The following is a 24,257-nucleotide window of genomic DNA, read 5'->3' on the forward strand; positions in this document are numbered from 1 at the left end:
TGGTACAGCATAGATTTAGACTAGATAGTAGGAAGAAATTCTTCACTGTGAGGGTGGTGAGACACTGGAACAGGTTGCCCAGTGAGGTTGTGGATGCTCCCTCCCTGGAGATGTTTAATGCCAGGCTGGATGGGGTTTTGAGCAGCCTGGTTTAGAGGGAGGTGTCCCTGCCTATAGCAAGGGGATTGCAAGTAGATGATCTTCAGATCACTCCCAACCCAAACCATTCTATAATTTTATAGTTAATTTAATATGTTCATTTTCAAGCTGGAAATCTAATAATTCTAAGTTTATTTATCTTTTTTTCTGAGAACCTGCAGTTAAAGAAAGGGCAATTCTAGCTTACATAAAAGTTTCCAAAATACGTGACCTAATGATCTTCAGCAAAAAAGCATAGAAAACTATCATGAAAAGCATTTTTTATTTTCCCCCTCCAAGAAATTTCTCTTAAATTTGGAAAATTTCATGGTGACAGTCCCATTAGTTCACTGCACTTGCTTTTCTGTCAGTTCATTCAAATAAAGTAATTCCAGTACCACTCTTCAAGCTGCTGCAATTTCTATAAAGAAAATAACTATGACTCAAACTAGACACCAGTTTTAACCTTGGTTAATCACTGCCACTGAACTAGAAGCTTCCCAAGCCCTTCCCCTCTGCAGTGCACTTCACATCTTCACCCAAGCCTCTGTCAATACGAAGCAGTAAGAATGTCAGCTATTATAGGTAACTCCCAATTAGAACAATCTAATGAAGTACGCCTCCATCCACTCATAAGTGAATTACTGAGACCAAGAGCAGAATTTCAAGGTGAAAATGCCCAAGCAGATTAAGTAATTAAGCAAACAAAACAACTTTGGGAAAGCTCTGAATACATTCCATCACCAGTCACGATACAAGTTTTTATGCAAGCAAAAAGTAATTATTGAGGATGTACACCACTTCCTTCACCTTCAAGATGAGAGAACAATAGTTTAAAGCCAGTTTGCATTTTCATTCCTTCTTAAAACATGCCAGTGACAAGCAACATCCTGTTTTTCTTGACTAGTCAGAGTGAAACCAAAAATAATGTAGAGTGAACTACTTGTTGAAGTTGTCATCATATATATTCAGCAGCAGATTTGCTCTGCACTGTATGGAAGTGTCTCCAGATATCAGCCTTTCATCCAATCTGCACAACTTTTTGCTATGAAATCGGACTTTGTCACATTAGCATTAAGGTTGTATTTACTTTCTGACCTCTTTATTTGGGAGGCCAAAGAAGAATTCGCGGTCAAAGCGTCCAGGTCTTCGTAACGCTGGATCGATGGCATCCAGTCGGTTGGTCGCACCAACGACAACCACCTCCCCTCTGCTGTCTAACCCATCCATGAGTGCCAGAAGCGTTGATACGATGGAGCTGATAGAAAAAATACCATTTTTATTCACCGGTTCAGTAAGATTTGATACAATCCACATGACTTAGTGTTGTGTTCAGCTTTGGGCACCTCAATACAGAAAGGACTTTGAGCTTGCTGAAACAGGTCTAAAGAAAGCCAAGTAGGCTTGTGAAGGGCTTGGAGAATATGGCCTATGAGAAGCTAGTTAAAGAAACCGGGGCCATTTAGCCTGGGGAAGAGGAGGTTGAGTGGAGACCTTATGGCTCTTCTCAAATATCCGAAAGGTGATTGCAGTGAGTGGGGTTGGTCTCTTCTCACTGTGGCAGGTGACAGGATGAGGGGAAATGGCCTCGAGTTGCACCAGGGGAGGTTTAGGTTGGATATCTTTACTGAAAGGGTTGTAAAGCGCTGGAATAGGCTCCCTAGGGAGGTGCTGAGTCTCCATCCCTGAACGTGTTTAAAAACCATTTGAATGTGGTGCTCAGGGACTTGATTTTGCAATGGGTTGTTAGTTAGGGTAGTATAATTAGGTTGTGTTTGGACTTTATGGAGAAAGATAGGGAGAAACCCTTCAGCAGGGTCTGTTGTGATAGGACAAGGGGAAATGGTTTCAAACTAAAAGAAAAGCCATTTATGTTGGATGCAAGATAAAAGTTTTTTTTACAATAAGAGTGGTGAGGCTCTGGAACAGGTTGCCAAGAGAGGGGATGGATGCCCTGTCCCTGCCGGTCAGCTGTACGGGCTCTGAGCACCCTCATCTAGCTGTAGGTGTCCATGCTTATCATTGGGGAGTTGGACTAGATGGTCTTTAAGACTCCCAAGTCAAACTAGGATTCCATGATTTTCTTCCAGTTAGGTATCTGATAAGTGACAGAGCTTGTTAAGACACAAACTCCATTAGTGTTGGCTTTAGTTCCTTGATTTCTCTTTAGTATTATTCTGCAGAGAGGAGAAAGGAGAAGCAGCAGGCACGCAGGGTGATTGGAAAATCGCACAAATTAAGATACAAATGAAAACTACAATTCAACTTATTTAAGCAGTAACTGAGAACTTTTACTTGATGGAACAGTGATTTTCTGATTTTTGTTAAAGGAAATGAGACTGGACACATACCAGTGAGCACCTGCTCATTACTAGAGACTGAAAGCTAAAAGCACTTCTGGCTTCCTATTGTACACAGTGGATTGATTTCCAGCTTCCGCGGAAACAAAACCTGAACGCAGAATAGGTGCCAAAGCCTCACACAGCGGACTTGAGAAGGCCGATTCCGAGCAAACCCGTGTGCAGCCGCCCGCCCCACCAGCTTGAGCCGACTGCTGCACCGGCAACCACAGAATCAACCCAGCACGCCCGCGCCGGCGGCGCCCGCCTAAACGCTCCGCCGCGTTGCCCCGCCCTGCCCCGCCCCCTGTGCTTTGGCGCCGCTTTCGGAGCCCGACGGGCGCCATGCGGAGCCGCGCGGAGGTGGACGCCACGCTGCGCACCGCCAAGCTGAACCCCGCCGAGCTGCTGCCGGCAGTGCACTGCCTCAGCTTCGGCCCGCAGGGCGGCGTCGGCGATTGCTGCCTGCTGCAGCTCGAGGCGGGGCTGTGCGCCGAGCTGGAGGCGGGCCGCAGGTACGGGCCGGGCCGCGCGGGCTGCCGGGCGCTGCTCGTCTGTGGGTGTGACTGCCGCGGTGGTGTGAAGGGACGCGGTTTGTTCAAACGCGCCTTGACGGCAGTCTGGGATGGTGCTCTCGGAAAGATGGTTTCGTTTTGGGTGATTCTGTGTGGAGCCAGCGGTTGGACTTGCTGGTCACTGTGGGTCTCTTCCAACTCTTCCAAATCTTCCACGATTATTTCATCGAAATAGCTCTCCTGAGCTTGCACAGTAAGAAAAACGGGGGTAGGATAGTCAGTGTCCTCATGGTTTGCGTGTTGTTACAGGGTGCAGCTGAGTGGCAGTGCCTTAAACAAGCTCAGGTTCTGCTTGCAGACTGTATTCCATCTGACCAGGGCAGCAACTTGAATACTGAAGTTTCTTGCAGTGAAAGAACTTCTTGTTGGGCATCTGGTGACAGCTGCACTGAAATTTGTTTCGAAAAAGCTGGCATCCTTAAAAGAATCTCACTGATCAGGCTCTGGCACAGGCTGCCCAGGGAGGTGGTGGAGTTGCCATCCCTGGAAGTGTCCAAGGAACGTTCAGATGTGGTACTGAGGGACATGGTTTAGTGGGGAAATATTAATGATAGGTGCACAGTTGACTGGATGATCTTGGAGGTCTTTTCCAACACTGGTGATTCTACGATTCTGTAACTCATAAAGTTTTCCTGCTGTAGCAGATAGTTGGGGTGGGATGCAGAGTACCAGCAAGTTACACAGACAGGACGGTGAAGGCCATACATAGTGCTTGTTGTGTCTGGAAGGATGGTTTTGTGACATCTTCCAACTCTGGCCCAAAGCCAGAGAATAAGTTTTAGGTACAGTTTTATATTTCTTCCTTTACCAGCTGCAATGCCACTGATGTAATGCAAATGTTTTAAATGATACAACACTAGAACTCTAAAGTCCTCAGAGATCATAGAATAGCTTAGGTTGGACAGGACCTTAAAAATCATCAAGTCCCAACCCCCTACAATGGGCAGGGCTGCCACCCACCAGCTCAGCTGCCCAGCACCCCATCCAACCTGGCCTTGAACACTTTTGGGGATGGGGCACCCTCAGCTGCTCTGGGCAGCTGTGCCAGTGCTTCACTGCCCTCTGAGTGGAGAGGGTGATGTCTGTTAGCAGGGCTGTTTATACCTATTGGAAGGATGATGGGGTGCCGAATGTTTCCAAGACCTCAGACCTGAGTAGTGCTATGTTCTTGGAGCATAGCTGAGTTTTTTTGTGTTGGTGTTGTGTCCTCACTAAAAAGTTCTGTTTACAAGTATGTGGGCCGAAGAAGGCACTGTGCCTTGATTCTTGTCTGGAAGTGTTAGATATTTATGTTTTTTTTCTGCTTGGAGTTAGTTGTAAGAAAATATGCACGTTTCTTTAACGGAGTTATCTGAAGGACACTGTGCAATAGTTTCTATTTGCTTCCCATTCTATGTTGGGCTAGTTTCAGTCCTCAGGAAAGAACAACTTTAGTCATAATCTACTTTCTAAGGTTCATGCACTTTAAGCATCACTAACCCCTTGTTTTGAGGGTTTTATGTGAATAGACAGATGAGGAGGTTAGGCTATGATCTGTGTAAAAGGCCTTGGATACTGTCTTTCGGAGTTGGAAAACTTGAACAAACATAGAAGATATTTTAGATTAACTGACAATTACGTCTTTACGTTTTGGTATAACATGACTGCCACTACTAAATAGAACTGTGGTTTGTAGCTTCTTTACTAAGTTGTAAACGTGAAAAAATATCAGATGAGTTTAATAGATGTTCATCCTGAAATAGAGAAATAGAGGTACAAATGCATGTTTTAGTGCTTTTTTTTTTTTTTTTTTTTTTTTTTTTTTTTTTTTTTTTTTTTTTTTTTTTTTTTTTTTTTTTCAGCCTGGTAATCCGTGGTGAAAAGGATGAACAAGCAGTGTTGTGCAGCAAAGATAAAACTTACGACATGAAAATAGCAGATACCTCAAATATGCTGCTGTTTATTCCTGGCTGCAAAACTCCGGAAGAGCTGAATGCAGATCAAGCATCTTGTAATATTATTCATTCACAGGTATACCTTTCTGGGTTTTTTGCTTGTTTGCTTTAATTCTCGAATCCCTTATTCTCTGTAATTTTTTGTGTTTTTTTCCAAGATGCTTACGTGAAACCTTGAGTGGCATTTAGTTGCCTAAACATAGACTTGTGCCATTTTAGGTGCTTTGTGGTATTGGTCCAGCTGTAAGCTGCCACTCCAGAAGGATGGAGATCTCCTGTAGCTTCTTTGTATATCTGACAGCCCCAGGAGATGTCTTTACAAACAAGCCTTGCACACAAGGGGCATGCTATACCTTTGGGTGACCAAAATGGCTCTAGAGCTCTTGTGTAGGCAACCGAACTCCATCTGTAATGTATGTTAATTATTGTTTCTAAGAAGTTCAAACTTATGTTTATTTTGAGTGGATAGTAATTACTTGTGGTAGGTATTAAAAGATTTCAAAGAATATCTGATTTCTCAGTGTTGGCAGCTATTTTAAAAATTAGCTGTTTGCACATTGATTCTTATGAGTGCTTTCCCCAAAAGGCAGATTTTACCATGTCATTATTAGTATATTTTAAATACAGAAGTATATTCAAAGTTTACCCTTTTTTTGCAACTAGCATCTGGGGAGATTTGTTGGAGTGGGTGACTTTAGAGCTCTGAGTTCAAAGAATTCATTGTTCTCTGCTATTCTGAAGTGTAGTTAATAAAATTCTTCCAAAAATAGTTAGGAAAATATTACTAGCTCATTATTTGCTCTAATGGATATAATGACATCATTGAGGAGTAATCCTGCTTGTCCTTAGATGAATAAGATGAATATAATAATCACAATATCAACATCATCATTTCTTCCATAAAGTCCTAAGTTCAGCTAGTGGAAAAAAATTAATTCAAACTAAAATAGATTAATGAGAAAATAATTTTCTTCCATATTCTTTTTTGTTATTCTCAGTGATCTCACTAATCTCTGAAGTCATATCTGTCAGCTTAATGTAAATGTGACTTGCATAGGAGTAATTTCTAGAGTTCTGTTTCTGGAAGCTTTTTTCATGTTCTCAGAAACGTTACGTGATGTATTAAGAAGGCAAACTGTGAGACACAGCAAAAGGTGCTGCGTTTGCTGGGTAGTTTGGGGGCTTCATTGCCCTTCTCTCAGAACCTCATGATCACGCTTTGTACCCCTTGGCAGACTGATAGTTACAGCCAGAGCATCTGCCTTTTCATTCAGCTTGCACAAACTGGCTGTAGTTATGAACTCTGAAGTGTAAATTAGAGCAATTTATTTTCTTTTCAGGGTAGAGTGTCTTCGTAATTTATCTCAAGATTGCTCAGAAATGAACTTGGCAGAAAAAGAAGCTAACACTTATGTAAATGCAATTTGACATGGAGGAAGGAAAACAGAATTCTGTATAAAAATACAGCTGAAATTTGTGCTAAGCAAGCTACATAACAGTGGGTTAAAATCTGAGTTTGTTCAGTGTCAGAATTTGAATGGCACTTGTTCCACATGCAGGTTATTTCATGTATCAAACATGTATGTTTGATTTAAATGCAACATTATTTCAAAGTTCTGTTTTCTTGTTTTATGGTTTTCTTTCTTAAATGGACGAGCTTTACAAACAAGTCTGAAAAAGCATTTAGGATATTTATTTGACTTTTTCATGGAGGCTTTTTTACAAGGAAGAAATGTTTCGGACGGTGGTCATAAACCTGCAGCCTGCTCCACCTCTGCCATTCTGTACCCACTGCTGTTGCGGCGGAATCAATACTGGAAGGCTTTGATACCCTCCGTTCTTAAAAGAATCTTCTAATAAAAGCAGGCTGTTCCCTATGAAACACCTCAGAACTACTCGGAAGATCAAGATTTGTCAGATGAGTGTAGTTGAACTGATTGCACCTGAGCTTCCTGCTGGACCTTTTGAATCTGTATGGAACCAGAATAACAAACAGAGATGATGTGTTTATTGCATGGAAGTGTAGCCTGCTGTCTTATTAATGTATGTTTTACTTAATGATGTGAAGTTTCAAGTATTGAGATGTAAAAAGGCATGAGCAAATCCCACCCATGGGAGGAAGGAGGGAAGATGGAAACAGGGTAATATAGGAAGGGTTTTTATCCTAACACTAAGTTCTAGACAGTGATTATGTGACAGCCTATCATTTGTTCATCTCTGCATACTGGTCCCTCAGTCATGTTCACTGCAAACATGTATATTATGAATCAGCTATAGGCTCATTCTTTGTTACTATTGGTAATCTTTTTTTGACTGAAAATATTACAATGGTTGTTTCATCTTAAAAGTAGCTTCTCCATTAATATATTATTTTTTCAGTGACTATTTGAAAACTTTTTGTTGGTAATGTTTTGGTTAAGCTCCTTTGAATCCGAATCGTGGATTAAAATGCTGAAAGAGTCCTTATGTTTTCTTGTAGATTGCTGGCTTCTCCAACAACTATTGGGAACTAAGGAGATGTCGACCTAAACTGAAGAAACTGAGGAAGCTTCTGATGGAAGATCCGTATGAAGGGCCAGGTAGTGTGAAAGATCAGACTGCAACGGCGTCAAAAGTAAGTCATCTAAGTAAGTCTGCTGCCTTGTAGTTGACAATGGGCAAATTAAAATGAAGAAACATTCTATCATCTATCTATCTATCTATGATAATAATGATTCTTAACTAGAAAAATAGCTTTGCTGATGCTTCACAGTGTTGCTTTAAATTAAATTTTAAATCTACTACAAATAGGTAATTATTAGCACTTACAGTGACAAGTTGGTTATCTATCAGTTTTCCAGTAATGAAAGAATCAGCACTGAAAGAGATTTGTGATTTCTCCTTTTATGTGGAGAGTTTCTTGAAGATACGTGATTTAGGAAAGATAGAACACACTCAGTTTTCAGTCTTGCTGTGATACGTAATTTATTATGCCTATTTGAGCTAGTTTGACATCCTGGGAATGCATGGCCCAAAGACTTCTCTATAGTTAGACTGGTTTTTATATTAATCACCCTTTGAGAAACTGTTGTAAATTACAGGAGAAGTTCCAGAGAGTAGTGAAACTTAGAAAACTCAGCCTTGGGGAAAATGTCATCAGTCTTCTTTCTTTCATTATGGCATAATGCATTTTACATGCTTGCTGAAGTAAAATTGGCATAAGAATAACCTGTTTTATCTCCTTTATTTTCCTTGTTGCAGTACACAACAGAAGATTTGCTAGGTCTGATTCAAGCAAGTGAAGAGGAAATACTGCACCAGCTGCAGGCTATTGGTGCCTGTGTAATTGAAGGTATTTGTCTCTAAAGAGTATTCATTACTTACAGAATCATAGGATGGCTTAGGTTGGAAGGAACCTTAAAGATCATTTAGTTCCAACCCCCTGCCATGGGAGGGGGGGGGGGTTGCACCCCACTAGATCAGGCAGTTTTCTGCCTAAATTATTAGTTTTTTCCACATCTTATCTCACGATGGGAATACCCAGACTTCTGTAATATTCCTTCAGAGGAACTGAGTCAAAGTACTGAAGTTTCCTTTTAACACTGATGTTTTTTTCTTCTGTTTGACAGGATGTTGGAGAGTTTTAGAATTTGACTATGAGATGAAACTCTTGAATCACGTGACTCAGCTGATAGACTCAGAGTCCTGGTCTTTGAATAAGGTTCCTTTACGTACGTGTCTCGAGGAGCTTGGACCTCTAGAGCCCATGTAAGCAGTTACTTTTAGTACTTGAAGTTGTCTAAGCCATGATTAATGATTATTAATTAAATCATTATTCATTATTTATTAGAATTGTTGTTTTATAACTCTAGATTCCTTTTACTGGGGCATTAATGATAAACTTTGGCTCTAAAATATGAAGGGCATTAGTAGCTCTCAGCTGTCTCTACCTAGGAGAACACTGCTATTAGCTTTCTAGAGGACAGATAAGTTCCAAACGCTGTGTCCATTTACTTGGTTCCTTGATGTAAGCCAGCACCATAAGCTGTTTCCTTACTTCTTCTAAACGTTTTTCATGTACAGACACACAGACTGCAATTTATTATTTTGTAAGACATGAGAGCCCCATGCCTGGATGCAGTACTCCAGGTGCGGCCTCTGAGGGCAGAGTGGAGGGGAACTGTCACCTCCCTTGCCCTGCTGGTAACCCCTCTTTTGATGCAGTCCGTCATTCTAGGCTGTAAGAGCACGCTGCTGGCCCGTGTCCAGCTTTTTGTCCATCAGGACCTCCAAGACCTTTTCCATAGGGCTGCTCTCAATGTGTTCTTTTGTGTCTGTACTCATATCTGGGATTGCCTCAACCCAAGTGCAGTGCTCTGTACGTGGCCTTGTTAAACCTCATTAGATTCTTGTGTGCCCACTTCTCAAGCCTGATCAGGTCCCTGTGGATGACATCTCTCCCTTCTATTTTGTCAACTGCACCACTCAGCTTGGTGTCATCAGCAAACTTGCTGAGACTGCGCTTGATCCTACTGTCTGTGTCACCGATACACATGCTGAAGAGTACTGGCCTGAAGATGGACAACCGAGGGGCAGCACTTGTGAAAAATACATGAAATATGATACAAACAGGAAATTTATAACACGGTTTTAAAATTTGCCTTTTTTTTTTTTTTTTTCCTCAGTGAGATGATAGAGCATATTCTTTTAAGCTATGGAAGGAAATACACTGATGATGGTAAGTTTGGAGAAGCACGTATGTTTTGAATTTGAAAAACAAAATAGTTACTGAGTAACTGAAAACTTTATGAGGATGGCTCGAACAAATTAATGCGCTACACTAAAACTAAACACTAAGTAAAAGAAAGAAGTAAACAGCGAGATAAAAAATTAGTAAAATTGTTAGAGAAAGTTCCATAGGAAAAAGCTGCTCAACTGTATGAGACACGAGAGAAAATTAATGGACTGACAGAAGTACCTGAAGTGATATTTTAGATGTTTACAAACAGTGGTTTTGTGACTGAAGGTAGATTGCTTTTACAAACTGAATGCAATCTCCTTATAGATACTGTAGGAGATCTTGGATGCCACGTATTTATGCAGTTGATAATAATATTAATTGTGCAACAGATTATAGATGTCCCTGAATTCTTCTTGTAAGAGGCAGCCATCTCCATTGCCTGTCTTACCTATGTACATAATAGGTCAGTGCCTTCATTTAAATTCTTTCTCATGGCTGTTTTCGTCTCACCTTTGACCAAAGTAGAAACTGCACACCACCTTACAGGGCACAGGAGAGCAGTTGTATGATACAGATTGTCCTTCTCTGATTAGTATATTGAAGCACATTGCACAAGGAATAGTTTTGAATTATAGGGAGACTGAAAAGGTGGAAGGCAATATGGCTGACTTTCAGAGAACTTTAGCCAAGTGAGAGTAGAAAGAAATTCTCCTTATTCCTGTAATCTAATATTACAAGGATGACTGCAGAAATAAAAGTTTTAATTGTTCAATGAAGGCAGCAAACATGTTAATACAAGTTATTCAGAGGTAGGAATGAAAACTGGGAAAGCTTACTGTGGAAAAAGGGAAAAGAAGATGATTTGTTCTTCAGCATGAGAAGATATCAATGAAGAAGAATAGAACAGAATGGAAATTTGAGGCTGTTCTCTGTTCTACTATCAAAAAAAAGCAAGAATTCAAGCTATTGTGTCTTTTGTTTCTCAGCAGGGGAGGTTTACTTTGAAATGCATGAAGATAAAATATGCCGAGCTATCGCGCAAATGCTTTTGCAAAATGCAGTTAAATTCAATTTATCAGAGTTTCATGAAGTCTGGCAACAAAGTGTCCCTGAAGGGATGTCAACAAGGCTTGATCAGCTTAAGGTAAAATTGCAAAGTATGAATTCTTTAGTGTTATATCTAGACTTTATGATTGGTGGGGGTTGATTGTATTTCTGTCAGCTTTTAAGTACTATTTCTGACATCCTCCTTGCAGTTAGCAGTGAGTTTTAGGAGGCTTTGGAGATACAGAGAGTAACTTCTTATGCATTCACTGTAGAATGAAGAAAGTTCAATTGTTTTCATTTTAATTAAAGCTTTCTCTGTGATGCTGATCTACAGGGTTTGGCTCTTGTGGATAAAGCCTCAAGACCAGAGACCATCTTTCTGCTAAAAGTAGAAGACTTACCTGAAGATAATCAGGAAAGATTCAACAGCTTATTCAGCATACGGGAAAAATGGACGGAAGCGGATATTACCCCGTATATCCAGTAAGGATATGTTAAAATAAGATTGTATTAAAAAAAAGAAGTCAATTAAGCAGAACTATGCTATAATTGGAGTTCATATTCTTCCCTTTCTGCATGGCTGACTTTCAGCTATGTAGTTATGTCTGAAGTACTGTGTTTTAAATTACTACAAATTCTACATGAATAGAATCCCCGCTCATGTGAACTATAGCTATATTTGTTGAAGCTGATCCACTGAATTTAAATGAGAACTGATTTGATTGAGGCAGACTTCAGCTAAAGAAAATATCCTGAATCTTTACTTAGTCTCCATATTTACAACTCAAGAGCTGTACAGCAGTAGTGCTTCCTAAACTGCATCCTTTTTTGTCCTACGTTACAGTGTTATGTGGAAGACCAAGCCAGGATGCATGTGGACAGGCATAAATGGTAACCCAGAAGCTACTTCATTAATTTTTTTGAGTGGCTCTAAATTTACTTTAATTATTTCAAAGCTAGTTTGAGAGAACAGTAATAATAATTTAAAACAAAAAAAAAGCCTTGCTTCTCAAGGCAATCGTGGTCTTTCCTGTTCCTTAAATTTCAAGCCAAGTTCTAAACTTTAGGTAATTCAGAGCATTCGGAGAGTAACTCTTGCGATTTTCTCCCAATACCCAAGTCCAGCTTATGGCCATATTTACAGTCATTTCACCGAACATCGTGTCTGAAAGCATGTTTAATGCTAACGTCATCTACTTTATTTCCTCTGTAGAGACTTATGTGCAGAGAAGCAGACGGTTGGTGCGCTTCTGACAAAATATGCTCGATCCTCAATGCAAAATGGTATTAAAGTTTATAATTCCAGAAGACCTATCTCATAAAAAATACTCTTTTAAAAACTGAGAATATCGTACGGAGTAACAGTGAATGTTGCTTCTTCCTCCCCCTTCTGGGGGAAAGAGTTGTCAGCAAATGTTATGTGGCATTCTTGAACTGAAGCAGCTGAACTTTGTGAACAAATTTAGTTTCCTGCACAGCTAAGTAGAATGAGAAAGAACTTGCCTCTTCTAGGAAACCATGTCTGCAGCCCATTTCCACCTTCCTCTGTCCGCTTTCTTTTCCTTTGTGTTTACAGTTACACTGGAAGTCAAGGTTCTTGAATATGATTTAGCTGTTTATCCATAAACTGAAGACTATCATTAAAAATTAAAACCTTAGTAATAATTGAATCAAATGGATTTTAACAGCAGAATAAAATGTTTAGTCTTTTGTCCATTAGGGAGCATTTTTAAGCATGCGGATTTTGTTGCTATGTTGACATTTTGAATACTCACACCTTCACAAGCTCATGAATGAATTACTGTTAACTGAGACTAAGCTGGTTCTTTTTGTGACCTTGAATAACATTGACACAAATTCTTGGTAGTTCAACACTTGGCAAAATGCAGCCTTTTAAATATTACAAGGAAAAAAAAGCATAATCAGGTTTGTAAAATCAAGTCTGAAGACATGAGAAAATTGTGTTACGAAGTTCCTGTAAACTGCCATTAGAATGTAGCTGATGTAAAATTCATCTTTTAAAACTGCCTTTGCTTTAAAGAGAACTTGCAAAACTTAGTAATATGAATTTTTATGATTTTGGTATGGACAATAACTGCACATGAAAATTATGCCTTGAAAACTTAGGGTGGAATATTATTTTGCTTGGAGCAATTAATTAGAAATTTGCTATGATATAGCCTTAAAATTGAGTACCCGTAATTGAAATTTCTTGATTATTAAAAGCAGTTTGCATTTGTCAGTGAAACAGTTTCATTACCAAAGGTACATTTAGTAAATGCAAGGTGATCAGTGGAGGGGGATGGAAGAAACAAAATCAAATAATTACACATTTTCTGGATTTTTTACAAATAAAAAGCTGAATAAAAGCTACTTCCTGAGTTTCAGTTATTTTTCTCTATTGATGCAGGATTGATTCCCTGTGTTCCGTATTTCTAAAGCATGTAAGTGTGCTATTTGACCAGTTGCACAGAGGCTCAGCTGGGCTCAGTTCCTGAAAGAATTGCCTTGTTCACTGCCTGGTTTCAACAGCTGTGGTCCTTTCTTTTAATAGCAGTGGTGTTCCCTCTGAGAGATAACAGCAGTCAGAATTTGAAAGCCTTTGAAAGAACTTCAGTTTGACCATATGTGGTTCTTTAGCTGAAATACATAAAACAATTGACAGTTGTGTAGGTTGTTATACAACAGTATATTTATGCTAGCTCTTGTTTGTGAAACAAAATTTAAGTATTACAGGAGTAGTGCTGTATCATAATAGTTAATGTAATGATTTAATATATCTAAAGTGTTTTAACGTGTGATTTTTCTACCTGTTGTTGACAATATTTCTGGTGTGTTTTGTGAACAGAAGTGAAAAGAATAACAGAATTAGCTTCTTTGATGCATTAACTTTAACATAAAGGAGATAAATCAAAACTTGCATATAAGAAGCAGTTGCTGGTTGTGAAGAAATTAAATTTTGTGTTCTGGTAATTCTAACTCAAATCTCTCCACAGGGCAACTAGAGTGTGAAGGAAGAGTGACAGACTGCATTTTTTTTTTTTTTTTTTGTTCTTCCTGCCAAGTTTTGGGCAGCACTGTTAGTATCTTAAATTGGTTTTGGAATCAAAAGGCAGGACTGCAGCCTTTTACTATCTTCCTATCGATCTTTGCTGGGTGCATCCTTGAGTTTGGCCCATAGGTAACTTCGTGCATTCCAAGTACCAGTAAGTGCTTGTCCAGCACTGGCACTTCCCTAGTGCCAAGCAAGAGGGCCACACGTGATTAAGCAACCAGGTTTTGGAGCCGAAGTGCTGGCTTAGTGCAGCTGGAGCCCTGCCTGAAGCAGGGGGGGCACATTACCGTCCCTCTGCGTTCGTGCCTACCCAGGTTGTACCTCACACAGCTGTCAGTTAACCTCGGCCTTGCCGTGAGACCGAACACGCCGGCGGGGTTAACGTTTCCCTTGGGGCGCTACTGCTGTTGCAAACCTACAACGCGAATGGGAACCAAAAAAACGCAAACTTCGCTACCGCGGCTTCCTGTATCCCACCTGCGCCATCTTCCCGCCGGAGCGACGCAACCACCGCCCAGGCTGCGCGCATGCGCACACGTCTCGCTCGGGGCTGCGCCAGAGGCGCGCGGAGCGCATGCGCCTCTTGGATTACTTTCGGAGTTTTGTTTTCTTTTTTTTATTATTATTTTTATTTATGGCTGCCTTAGAGAGTCACCGTGGCGCCGCTTTGAAAAGCAAAATGTGTTTTCTGGAGATTTTGGCTTCTCAAAGAAGCAAAGCTCCTTCGGGCTGGCTGTGACCTTTCACCCGGCGGGGTGAGAGGTTGCCGACAAAATGGCGGCGGCTGCCGCGGCAGGGCGCGTTGGCGGGAGGCGGCCGAGCTGCTGAGGGAGTCCCGCTCGGCCCTGCCCGGCAACCCCGGACGAGAGGGAGCCCAGCCCGGAGCCACGTCCGTAAGACCGAGCCGTGGGCACCGCGCCGCCTCTCCCCTGCCCCCGGCAGGCGTCCTGTCAGCGGGGCGCTGCTGTGTCCGCCCGGCCGCTCCGCAGCCCCTCGGCGCTCTCCGTTATCCGGTCGGTTCCCGTAGCCGCCGTGCGAGCTGCTATCGTACTCCAGCAGAAGGAGGGGGTTGCGAGTTACCTGGTAAAGGGTTATGTAAAAAGGCAGCGTTGTTGGCGTTGTAATCATGATGCTGAGCCGAGCTGGAGATGCCTGACCCGTCAGTCACGGACCTGCTGTGGAGATGAGGGATCGCCTGCAGCGTGGCACGGGGAAAAGCCGCGGGAGCCACCGAGCAAGGAGGATGCTGGTGTCCTTCTGACAGCCTGTGGTGTGTCGCAGTGCTGCTGGTCAGGATGAACAGGAAGAAAGGAGACAAAGGATTTGAGAGCCCAAGGCCATACAAATTATAAGTATCTATTTCTTAAAAGATTGCTATACTTCGGATCCTGATGCGTTTGGAGCAGGCCCTAGGCCAAGTGGTGGTTTTCCACCCGAGGAGCTGAAACTCCAGTTTGGAGAAGCTTGCTCTCAGTGCATGCATGTTGTGGGGTTTATCTTGTGCGATCTCATGGACAGAAAGGCTGTAAAGCGTGCAGTCTCATCTTGCAAATAAATTTACATTGTGCTCCTCGGAGCTTAGAGATCTTTCCAGGCAGTATCAGCACCACAGATCATGCTATCACATTTCGTTGTTATTTGTGTGTCAGGCCCTCTAGTCTCACAGGCTTTTTAATGTATGAACACAAGTATATTTATAAATAAAAGCTAGCATTTGTGCTGAGGAGGTCTGAGCAAATGATCATTTTTTACAGTTAGTTTATAGCCAAATTATAAAGAAATTGGTTGATGTGTCAGAGAATCTTCATGCTTTCATGATGTTCAGCTTGGAGAAAAGAAAGCTCCAGGGAGACCTCATTGTGGCCTTCCAGTACTTGAAGGGAGCACATTAACAGGAGGGGCAATGGCTGTTTATGAGGGTGGATAGTTATAGGACAAGGAGGGATGGTTTTAAACTGAGACAGGGGAGGTTTAGGTTAGATATTAGGAGGAAGTTTTTCACACAGGGGGTGGTGAGGCACTGGAACAGGTTGCCCAAGGAGGTTGTGGATGCCCCATCCCTGGAGGCATTCAAGGCCAGGCTGGATGTGGCTCTGGGCAGCCTGGTCTATGGTTGGCGACCCTGCATGTATTGAAACTGGGGTATTGAAACTAGATGACCATTGTGATCCTTTTCAACCCAGGTGATTCTATTATTCTATGATTCATGTCTTTTTTTTTTTTTTTTTTTTTTTAAATAAGTTTATGATTTCCTTATAAATCTGTATAATTTTAAACAGAACTACTGATGGTATAATAGGGATTTTGGTATGTAGGTGGTGTTTGAATTCATTAGTACTAGATTTTTATAATTTTCTTGTAGGATTTTTATTGAAGTCTCTCAGTTGAAGCCAAGTCCTTTTTTAATGCACAGTCATGAGTATGTTTGTACAGTGTGTGACATGGTGTAAAAGCTGCATCAGTATAAGGCTGTATCTTCAGTCAGTAGTCTGAAGTGTTGAATAGATGCTGTCAACTGCAGAAAATATACAGAAATAAGCTCTGAAAGTTTTTACAAGTTGGAGTTACTATTTTATCTCTTAGAAAATCAGAGTTTGATTTACCAAGAGTTCTAATATGCAACTCAAAACTTAAGTGAATACGTTTGACTTGTTTACAATACTGATCTTGATTAATATATCACAATTGTCTAATAAATTTTTATAACATTCTAACTGTAAAAGTGCATACTGCAACCTTTTTTTTGCACGTAGTACCCACTTAAGTAAATGATGTATGAGAAGCAACTTATCGGGTTCCTCGGATTGCAAGTGTTAGGGCTGCATCCCATTTCCAATATTAGTATCACAGAATCACAAAGTCCTTAGAGTTGGAAGGGACCTCTGAGGGCCATCTGGCCCAACTCCTCTGCACTGAACAGGGACACCACAGCACCACAGCGATTTGCCCATCACTAAAATGTGAGAACTTGATTTCAAGCTATCAGTAATGCTGTGTATTTACGTACACAACATTCAAAACCTTGTGGAATTACCTTCTTATGTTATTAGTGCCATTTGTACTGGTATGATGCTACACTTTGCCTTTATTGGAACTTTTCTGGCCTTGCATGCAGCATGAATTATTTAAGTGAGAGACATAGGCCGTGGCAAATTCTCTCCTTACAAATGCATGCTGTATGCAGAATTTGTCTACACCATATGCTGTATGATCACTCTTTATTTATAACTCTTGGAATATTATTTTAAATACTGATAATTGTGCAAAACCTTACTTTAATTTTTTTTTTTTTTCCAGCACGACTCACCAGGTAGTTTGTATCAACAACATAAATTTTCAGAGAAAGTCTGTTGTAGTAAGTATGTCTTAATAAAATTTGAAAGAAGAAATGGAAAGTGTGGATTTCCTTCATGATTTTAGAAGTAACAGCTGCACACACAAGCTGGTTATGTTCTTCAGCTTCTTATGCTTTCTCTTAAGTCTGTCAGTCATAGAGATGCCTCAAATGAAATACCCTGTAATAGCGATTGTTCTAACCTCTGTGAGGAAAAGCTTTCTAAAAGCTTTCTAAAGGAAAGTGGATAATGCTGCAAAGAAATCTGCAGTCAAGAATTAACTTTTAACAGTGTTAGTTGGTGTTAGGGATAAAGTTATTTGTAGCTTGCATGTGACTTCATGAGATTTGAAGAGGCCTCAAGGCTTGGAGACTATTTGTGAATGTGGATGTATGGCTGAATGGAGTCTACTTAGATTATAAGAGTCATTTTTCAGGCTTAGATGCCAAAGCCTAAAACATGGGCAGAAAAAGGTTGGTAATAAGCTTGATATCTAGTCAGCAGAGGCAAATATTTTCCAGTAAAATAAATATAGTTATCAGTCCTTTTCAAGTTTTGATTTTTATTATTATGTATTTTGTGACTGGGAAAATTCACCTGTTAGATTATATGAAATAAAATGTATTTTAGACGTCTACAAGGAAAATATTATTTTGTAGGTAAAGAATTAATATTTTACCCATGATTTTCTTCTGGAAATGCATTTGATTTGTTTTATTTTTAATATATGGCAAAGATTTTAAAGGAAGTGTTGATTTGTGTTTTCGTAGGGCTACGTGGAACTGACAATATTTCCCACAGTTGCAAACCTGAATAGGATCAAACTGAACAGTAAACAATGCCGGATTTACAGAGTGAGGGTCAATGATTTGGAAGCAGCTTTCATCTATAACGATCCAACGCTGGAGGTTTGTCACCATGAGTCAAAGCAGTAAGTGAAGTGTTTAAAACAACGTGGATGTTGTGTTGTCTTTTGTTGTGAAGCATCACCTATAGTGTTAGCTGGTTTTACTTGTTGATGAAGAAACTGGTAAAAATCTCATGTCCATTTCTTTTTGGTAAGAGAAGCATAATGGCGAAAGTGTTCACTCTGTGTTCTCTTTTGACCTTGCTGAAATGTATGTCCGTGTTTTCACATTTTCTTTTGGATGGCTTGGTGGAGTTTGCAGTTCTCAGAATTGCAAAAGGACTTTCACTGAAAGTGCTACAACTGTTTAACAGTGGCTGATATGAAATGAGACTCTTCTGGATTGGCAGGGACCTCCTGTGATCATCTGGAAGATGTGAGAGAGTAGCATTTAAAACAGTCATAGCACTCAATTATGTTAAGAAAGGAATCAGAAGAGATAATTGATGAAATCGTGTAACTGTTATCATTTTGTGGAGAAAGAACATTGTGTAACATCCTAATGGCACTGTGGCACATCATATCTTTTAAAAATTTTATTTCTTCCTCAAATTATCCTGTTTAAGAGCAGTGAATGAAATCTGAAGGTGAGACATGCCAGGTGAAACACAATAGGCTGAGAGCAGACTGGTTTTCACATTGCTATCAGAACTTAAAAGAGAGCTATCTTTCATTATTCCTGTTCATATAAACCTTTAATTAGTACGTAAAATGTATTTTTAGCTTTTATGTCAGTGATAGTTTGTCCATCAGTCTAAAACATCATTCAGATAAAACTGAAAACCATATTAGATTATTATAGGTCAGGTTTTGATTTCTTCTTGAGTCTTCCGGGCATCACAGCTTTTTTAACAGTCAGTACCTGACTGTCTTGAAAAAAAAACGTTGGAAAGTTATAAAGTAGTTCACTGTGAAGTGTAAAACAATGTGTATAAGTTTACCCTCTGTACACAAGGTGGCAGAGAATCCCATCTAGCTCGTGCATGTAAAGAAGAGACTGGAATCTTTTAAGTACTGCTTCCAGCCTGCAAGTAGTGTTGGAACATATCTGCTTGGGTCTTGTCTAAGACTGTTGCTGTAGTGTTACAGCAGCCTCTGTTGTCCTCTTCTTCCCTATTTTCACTGAAATTCTAGCTTTCTTGATTCTGTCTGTATAAGGAATTTATTTTTCCAAGCTGTAGTATGCAGACATCCCACAGCCTGTATTTGACTACTGAGACAACCACTCATGTCTCAGCCCGTTTACAGTTAAAATGAACAAAGGAGATATTTTCTTCTTCTGTGTGTTTGTTTGTTTTGTTTTATTTTTCCTTGAGAGTGTACACTGTTAAATAGGCACAGCAAAAAAGACTTCTGTTCTGCTCTGATAAGTGAAGTTTGTGGTTATCCTGCTCTTGCTGGGATATTTGCTTCACACATTTGTGATAACTATGGTGCATGTTTGAGAAACTATTGCATTTGAGTATTGTTTTGATATAAAGGAAGACATGCCTTTGTATAGCTTCTTAATGGACACATACTGCTTTCCTGTGTGCATGTACTCTATTCAGTATAATTTTAACCTTGAGCAGTGTATAGCTGTCCATTCATTAATTCATCTACTTGTTGTTTTGTTTGGTTGTGGTTTTTTTTTTTACGTGAATCTTGTAGTTCTTAAGGACATTTTGATATCCTCCAGTGTCACTGGAGGATATGGATGGCTGGTTTAGATGGAAGCAGCAGTAAACTGCAGAAGAGATCTTTGTGACAGCCTTCGGGGCATGTGTTGTAATATTCTTTCATCTGAGAGGCCAGGGATCAGCCTTTAACCTATGCACAAAACAGACAAGTTACTGCTGAATAAAGTGTGTGCTGCTTTGTGATTTCCTGCAATAAATAACTTTCATTTCCACTGGCAGGATTCTTCCTCTAGTTGTAAACTCATGATGCACTTTGTCATTGCTTAATCTTTTCCTAGCAGAAGTGTAGAGAAGTTTTGAAAAAGGGGATGGCAAGCACTTAGCTGTGGGCAAGAAAAGTTCTTTTTTCAATGTGACATACATTCAGATTGTTGTTTTATTAATATATTAATAAATTAATAAGAAAGGTACATGCATAGCATATATACATATAGCGTGCAATGTATTTAAGCTCTGTACTATGTTTTAGAGCAAGACTCCAGAAGTACTAATTTGTAGTTAGGAAGCAAAGTACAAGAGTAGAAGTAGTAGTGAATTACATATGGAGCAAAGATCTTGTTTTATGAAGCTGATGCTAAATACTGCAGAAAGAAAGAAAGTTGTTTATAAACTGTGTTATAAACTGTGTTTGCTCTGCATAGCAGTTACTTAGCAGTAGTGAGGAATGCGGCTGAAAGTTGGCATGGAGGTATTGAGAATCAGTGGGTAGCTTTAAAGAAATGTCTTTACAAGATTGCTCATTGTCAGTCAGTCAGAGGCACATTCTTGGTCAGTAATTAACAGTGTTTTGTGTCTAATCTGTTAATAAAATGACTCTACCAGGAAAACTTGTGAATTCATACTGCTATTTCACTGTCAGCGCACACTTTCCATTAGGAAAACTTAAGTTTATTTCTTGGGATGTAACTTCTGGCTTATGCCCTGTTTTTTGTTTAAAATGGTCATATCCGGAGAGTAGCCTAACCTATGAAAAGATTAGTCTGTGGTCTACATCTTCAAGGGATTCCTTTTACAATGAATCACCCATTTGAACTGGAACACTTCACAAAAATAGAAATATCAGAATAGACTGTTTCCCATAAAATGTTAAGCCCTCTGGAGTCTACCTTTCATGTTATAAAATCATGACCTTTTCCTGTCTATGAGTCCATTGATTTAAAATGTAACCACAGGTTCATCATGAGACTCAAACTTGGAAAAAATCCTTACTGATGTACTGGAAAAGAGTCTCCTATTGACAGTCATGAATTTTCAGAACAAGTTTACATTAAAGTGAAAAATCTTTGAGACATCGTAATCTATTAAAGTGTTACTGTTTTCTCTTGCTAATTTCTTTAATTAAGAAGATAGTTTTCAGTCATGCAGTCTTTTTAAAAGACAGTTTTTCCGATGATATTTGCCTTTGTCAGATGCTGTTTCAAGATAGCTTACAACAGTGTTAGCTGAGGTGGTTTTGATGCCCCTGATAGTCTCCCATGCCTCAGCATTAGCACTGCTCTGAGCCCTTGGTGAGTCACATCAGGGAGTTAAACCAACTGAAAGCTCTCTACCAAAAAAATTTAAGTTGGTTTGAATTCATCATATAGTTGAAGTATATTCCAGTAAACACAATTCAACTACCTTTAGGTGCACTTCAACTATGAAAAAAACATCATGGTTGTGTATTAAAACTTAAGATTGAAGCATTTCTGTATTTAGTCCCGTTTCAGAAGCATTCAAGCTAAGTAGACAAATTGAGTACACCTGCAATTCTGGGTCTTTGCAGTGGCACCAGGGAATGTGTCCATTATCACTGCCTAAGATCAAGAACTGGATGAAAATATGCCCTCAGTATATTTTGGTGTTTGGCTAAGTTTTTCAGATGAGTAAGGCTGAGAATATAAGCATGGTGTTTGACTTATATGGACTTCTGGGATGGTCTTGGCATAGCTAATTACCCTCATTCTTCCAAGTCAGGTACTGTAATTTGGGTTGAGTGCCGTTTTCTTGGTGGGTGGTGAATACAGAGTGGATAGATGAAAGTAAGTAAAATCCTGAAATGAGATCATGTCTGCTTAGTGTAGACTTGAGATTCCATGGAAGAATGGAGTCCACAGCCAAAAGTTAATTTACTCCATTGTTGTGCAGCACCGCTGCAGGGAGCTTTATGCTTGACTGCAGCTCTGTCCCCACAGTTGCTGGATTCATCAGAGGTGCACAGGTTAATGCTCAGGATTCCTTCTGGAAGGCAGAGGTGGCGAGTAACTGAAATACTTTCTCCTCACAGAGAAATCTGTGTACCAGCAGATTAGAATTAAGAGAGACATCGTGCCCAGTTTTGCAGAGTTAAAAATCCATTTTGAAAGAATATGAGAGCTGTAGCATAAAGATGCAAAAGCAAAGTTATTTCTGAACTTGACTGGTGTATCTTTCAGTATGTGAATATGATAATACTGAACAATAAGAAGATAGCATTCAGCTTGTAGCAGTAAGCACACCTATGTGCCTGTTCATTTCATAGGAAAACAGTTAATCCAAGTCACAACTAAAGTAGTGATACTGCTTTAGAATGAAATGCGCTGTCAACTGATATGTAGTCACTTAAACTGCTGTAACCCTATTGTAGAAATTTGTCTGCATCCTAGATAAATGAGTTATTGCAATCTTTTCTTTTTAAATTGTTTTTAAGGACCAAAAAGTATTTTCCTTTTTACCCATGAAATTTGGTATAGAAATCATGTCACTTTAAAAGTTGTTTTGTTTTGTTTTTTGGGGCTCATTGTGTACTTTAAGAATTAAAGTGCTATTTCTGACAGGAGGAATCTCAACTATTTTTCCAATGCCTATGCTGCTGCAGTCAGTGCTGTGGACCCAGATGCTGGAAATGGTGAACTGTGCATTAAAGTTCCCTCAGAGCTCTGGAAACACGTTGATGGTAAAGTAGAGACTATTTACTGAAAGCTTAATTTAAGATGCCACAGAATTGCTATCTGCGAGTTTGTATAGGAGAATAGGAGATCTAAATAAATAGAAATATCATTATGTTATTTTATGAAATGGTGATTACTGTTTTCTTTTGTTGTCACTCTTTTTTCCAGCTGAAGTCTGAAAAATAACTTTGTGATTGTTGGTAAAATGTGGTTGCAGCACCCTTTACAAACTCTGAGTGGTGCTGGGCCCAGAAGTATACATGGGTGTATTGGAATGTAGTGGGTGCTAAATTATAAGTGTTTGAAGCTGCTTAAAGTATACATGTGTCAACAAAGAAAATAATTTACCAGAATCTGTCTATTTACATGTTTATAAAGCTACATTCACTTTGAAAACACTTGTGCAGTGTTGTCAGCTACATCTTACTGGGAAATACTTTTGTTATGTTATTGTAATTTTAGTTAAACTTCCTGTTGTGTTACTTGCAAACCTAGAAAGAAAAATATTCCAAGTATATTTTTTTTCTCAAAGTTGCAGTGCCAGTTTATGGTTGCACTTCTTGGCTAAACTTCTCTATCTGCTTGAATTTCTTTTCTTGCCTGTCTCTTCATAGGTGAGATTTCTGTGAAACTGAACCAAAGCAAAGACACTTCAGTCACAGGAGAAGCTTTAAATATAACAATAAGAGATTTTAAAAAACTGCAAATTTTAAGTGTATCTTTTTAGAATGTGCCTGGTACTTGCAGTTTTGGTAGAAAATTGTTTCAGTAGTGTAACTTCAGCAGTATACAAACAAAATCACGATAAAGGTACAATAACTGTATAAAGATTCTTTACTGTTGAGGAATAGGAAGACTAAGTGCAACTCCAGTTGAAGTTTTTTATCAATTAATAAAAATTCTCATAAATTCATATCCTGTGAATTAAGAGGTCTCAGTTTTGTAAGCTCATGTATTTGTAAGATGCACCTGTAAGGAGGAGGAAGTAAGCAGATAATCTTGAAAGACCAGTAGTTTGAAACTGAATGATTATTCTGAAATAACTTTCACATAAGTTATGTATGTACTCTGATTTCTGTCTTGATGCTGCAGAGTTGAAAGTCCTAAAGGTGCACATAAATTTTTCTCTGGACCAACCAAAAGGAGGTCTTCATTTTGTGGTACCCAACATGGAAGGCAGCATGGCAGAAAGAGGTGCTCATGTCTTTTCATGTGGTTATCAAAATTCTACAAGGTAAGAATACTGTTATTCTTGAATAAGTAGAATAATAAATAATATTGAAGAATGTTAGGCTACAGTTCCTATTTAATCTCAAGCTGTGGGTGTTTGGAATGACAATTTCTCTGAATTCTTGGTAAAACTGAACATTTGAAAACTGAATTGCTGCTTGAAAGAAGCTCACCAGTGTGAAATAGCACTTTACCATGAGGATTTCTAGTCATTACAGGTCGGGAGTTAATGGCAAAGAAATTTGCAGTGCTTTGTGAAAGCAGTGTATATTAATCCGCATTCCCATGTAGTAGAAGTGTGCCGGTGTTGACAATATTAAAAGATACAGTTTGGAACTTGAAAGAAATATCATTTGTGAAACATAAGCATAATTGTTAACCATCTTTCC

The 24,257-nt window shown here is 39.5% G+C and overlaps 2 protein-coding genes across 2 annotated transcripts in view; both read left to right on the plus strand.

The window, feature by feature from the left end:
* Positions 1–2,822: 2,822 nt before the first annotated feature.
* DSCC1 (DNA replication and sister chromatid cohesion 1) lies at positions 2,823–12,075 on the plus strand (the record flags this gene model as incomplete). The annotated part of the gene is made up of 9 exons (XM_079533268.1): positions 2,823–2,992; positions 4,894–5,062; positions 7,466–7,600; positions 8,227–8,317; positions 8,595–8,733; positions 9,651–9,703; positions 10,696–10,850; positions 11,088–11,236; positions 11,967–12,075. 9 exons carry the CDS (start codon positions 2,823–2,825, stop codon positions 12,073–12,075), a joined length of 1,170 nt encoding a protein of 389 aa, XP_079389394.1.
* A 3,028-nt stretch (positions 12,076–15,103) lies between these two features.
* The window catches only part of TAF2 (TATA-box binding protein associated factor 2), a gene marked incomplete at both ends in the record, with an annotated part of 54,463 nt that continues 45,309 nt past the window's right edge, over positions 15,104–24,257 (plus strand). The window contains 5 exon segments of the mRNA XM_079533024.1: positions 15,104–15,153; positions 17,106–17,163; positions 17,914–18,074; positions 22,525–22,643; positions 23,731–23,872. Of these exon segments, the coding sequence (XP_079389150.1) occupies positions 15,104–15,153; positions 17,106–17,163; positions 17,914–18,074; positions 22,525–22,643; positions 23,731–23,872 (530 nt within the window).

The sequence above is a fragment of the Tetrao urogallus genome (assembly GCF_951394365.1).
Source record: "Tetrao urogallus genome assembly, chromosome: 3".
In the NCBI taxonomy this organism is placed as follows: Eukaryota; Metazoa; Chordata; class Aves; order Galliformes; family Phasianidae; genus Tetrao; species Tetrao urogallus.